At 37.3% G+C, this 3,272-nt stretch overlaps 1 protein-coding gene across 1 annotated transcript; it reads left to right on the top strand.

Moving 5' to 3' along the window:
- The first annotated feature begins 34 nt into the window (after window positions 1-34).
- Window positions 35-1,468, top strand: LOC107047038. The gene has a single exon (XM_015269764.1). It carries the CDS (start codon window positions 35-37, stop codon window positions 1,466-1,468), a length of 1,434 nt encoding a protein of 477 aa, XP_015125250.1.
- Window positions 1,469-3,272: the final 1,804 nt, after the last annotated feature.

The following is a 3,272-nucleotide window of genomic DNA, read 5'->3' as shown; positions in this document are numbered from 1 at the left end:
CCAGAGATATGGAACTCATAAACATTTGTATACAATGGTCAAGCAGAAGCTGCGCCTCGTTGGTAGATTTTTTCTTTCCGTTCGACAGCTTGATAAATCGAAGACTATCAAAACGCTGTCGGATGTATATCATCCTCGCCATTACGATATCTCCATAGAAGCTGTGAGAGACGTTGCAGGATATGACCCAGAGCTAAGAACGTTCAGAAGTCCATCAGTAGCCTCGAACCTTGGTACTCTATTGAAATATATTGGTACAATACTGAGATCTGAGTGTATAAAGAAGGAAATGTCAGTAGAGCAGAGGAAAACTGAGGATTTTATGAAGTTATTAGAGGAAGATTTCGGTACGAGTATTAACAGAGAAGTAGCTGAAACACAAACTCAAAATAATCGTCGAAAGGAAGTTATTCTACCCAGCACTGATGACATAAAGAAATTTCATACTTATATTAAATGCGAAAGATCGGAGCATTTCAATCAACTCACTCAGGCGTACTCATTTGAAGCGTGGAAGAATCTTGGAAAAATGACATTACTGTCACTGCAAATCTTTAATCGTCGCCGACCAGGGGAGATAGAACGGTTGTATCTTGAAGATTTTCAGAGTTATCGTTCTCTTGATCACACAGCAAACAAAGAAGCCTACAATGCCTTGAGTGAAGAAGGTAAGAAACTCGCTCGAAAGTATGTGAGATTTGAGATCCGTGGCAAGCTTGGTCGAGGTGTACCTGTACTTGTTGACAATGACGTTCTGAACTGCTTGAATCTTCTCATTGAGCACAGAGAAAGAGCAGGTGTTCCACCGGATAATCGGTATTTGTTTGGCCTACCATCTTCAGATAAAGATCGTCTTCGCTATCATCGTGCCTGTGAACTCATGAGGGAATACTCAACTAAATGTCGAGCTGAAAACCCCCAGACTCTGCGTGCCACTCAGTTGAGGAAACACATTGCGACGAGATGTATCAATCTGAATCTCACAGATGGTCAGGTGACAGACCTAGCAAACTTCATGGGTCATCACGAGAAGATCCACAAAGAGATCTATCGTCAGCCGGTATTGGAGACCGATATCGTGAAAATTTCCAAGCTGCTCAAAACTGCTCAAGGTTGTGATGAATCTGATGATTCTGAAAACGAAGGTGTAATTGACGGAAGTTCATTCCAAAGGAATGTCTCAACGGTGGAATTTGATGAACCGAGTACTTCCCGCACTAGTTCCGGTAGTAAATTCAATAAATCTCTGATACAATCCGACCTTCAACCTTCGACATCCAAACGATGGAGTGAGCAAGAACGTAGTACAGTCTTATCAGCATTCAACAAACACTTGACAGCAGGTAAAATGCCGTCAGGTGCCGAGATGCAGAGTCTGATTGATTCAAATACTTGTCTGAAACTACGAACTGTCCCTCAGTTGAGAACATGGTTACACACCCAAAAGAAGAAAATGTCCAAGAAATGATTTTTCACACGAAATTGATGCATTGTTGACTCCACTCCATGTAATTTCGATGCCAGTTTTTGTCAATCTTCTCTAGCTATCAGAAAGAAAACTTTTGAAAACTCGATTAAACGATAATTGGATTATTTTCAACGAACTCTTCACGTTAGAATGATTTTGGTAACTCTTTAATAATTTTTTGGATATTTCATACTGGTATGAAAGAGAAAGAGAATTTTGATAGAAATCATTTGAAAGAATTTTTCAAGGCACATACGACTTATTTACTTTCCGTTTATTGACTAATGATATGATTATCATATTTTTCCTTTGGGCGATGTTCATTCGCATTGATGTTTGTTGTGGATCTTTAATCATTTTTTGAACATTTCATACTGGTATGAAAGAGAAAAGGGATAAATCGATCTTCAAATAATGTTTCGTATTGAAATCATTAGAAAGTATTTTTGAACTTACTCACGACTTATTTCCTTTCAGTTTATTAAACAATTATATGATCATTTTTTTTCCTTCAAGCGATGTTCGTTCACGCGTTTGATTAATGTTTGAGTTCATAGCAGACAAATATATACGTTTCATGTTGAATGTGAAGAAAATAAAGTATTGGAGTATAATTATTACATTCGTAGTCAATCTCGCTTGAATTCCCCTCCATTCACTCATTCGTTTGATTGCTACTATGGAAGATTTTGCATTGAACATTGCAGTAAGAAACGCGAGTCAGTAGTAGAGTTAATGAGTAATCGAAGACACATTTCTGACTAATTCTTGAGGTTCCTTTAATAAATTGAAAGCACCTTGTGCCCTGCTCATTTCTGCTTTTAGGTGGAAATTTCCTGCAACCTTATCAGTCTTCATAAGATACGTCTCACAAATATCATGTTCCCATAGTACTCATTTGAGAAATTTAATTCATTGTTTTTATGGAGGAAATGAATCGAGAACGATTGGAATTTTGCATTGCTCTAATTTCTTGAGTTGGGTTTTCCCCCAATTATCTCCTCTCAGAAGAAATATGCAATATCTGACAAATGTCAATCTCTACCCATCGTCACTCCACATTCTCTGCTCGTATCGGGAACATACTTCCCTCAGATTGAACTGATAATATTGATTTGGGAACGTGAATTAATAGATGACAGGACGAGTAAAATTATGGAATATATTATTGAAATTCAGACGAAAGGAGTATGTGCTCTCGCTAAATTCTTGAGTTATCTCGTGTGTATAGGATCATACTGGGAACCGTATTAGTACTTGATTCCCTACACCTTCATTCAGGTGTGAGTCCCCGCAATCACCTTTAGATGAAAGTCTCCATAACATACATATTGCTTATTTTCTGTCCCCATAATATACGTCCCTAAAATACTTAGTCCTCATAGTAGCGGTTCTATGCATGATTCAATGTTCATAAGATGAATCTTGACATTCTCCAATGCACTATTTCTCTCAAAATGAAAATTATCACTGCTGTGATATGAAGTTCAACTCAGCAATTTTTCGTATGGAGAATTCCTGTACCACAAAACAGGTTATTTTTAAAAAAATATCGGAAATTTTCAGAGCTGAGTCATCATTGAATCAAAGGAAAATAGATTCAATTCTCCTCTGAAGTAGCCGATAAAAATGATGTAATGATGATTTAATGTGGCCGTTATAATCTGAGGAGAAACGTCAAATTGTAAATATAAAGAATACTTCATTACTCAAAGGCATGAGTTGCATCTCATATATCGCTCGAGTCATCATTTGGTGAAAATGCTCTTAATAATCGTATGTATTACGGACGGTCCCCATAAAC

This window comes from Diachasma alloeum, unplaced genomic scaffold (assembly GCF_001412515.2).
Source record: "Diachasma alloeum isolate Michigan unplaced genomic scaffold, Dall2.0 Dall_scaffold_15264, whole genome shotgun sequence".
Taxonomy (NCBI): Eukaryota; Metazoa; Arthropoda; class Insecta; order Hymenoptera; family Braconidae; genus Diachasma; species Diachasma alloeum.
Note: the sequence above shows the minus strand (reverse complement) of the source record. Positions and strands in the feature narration are given on the sequence as shown.

Bases quoted from the DNA above. Each gene is read 5' to 3' on its own strand.
- LOC107047038 (XM_015269764.1), top strand. From the start codon at position 35: ATGGTCAAGCAGAAGCTGCGCCTCGTTGGTAGATTTTTTCTTTCCGTT.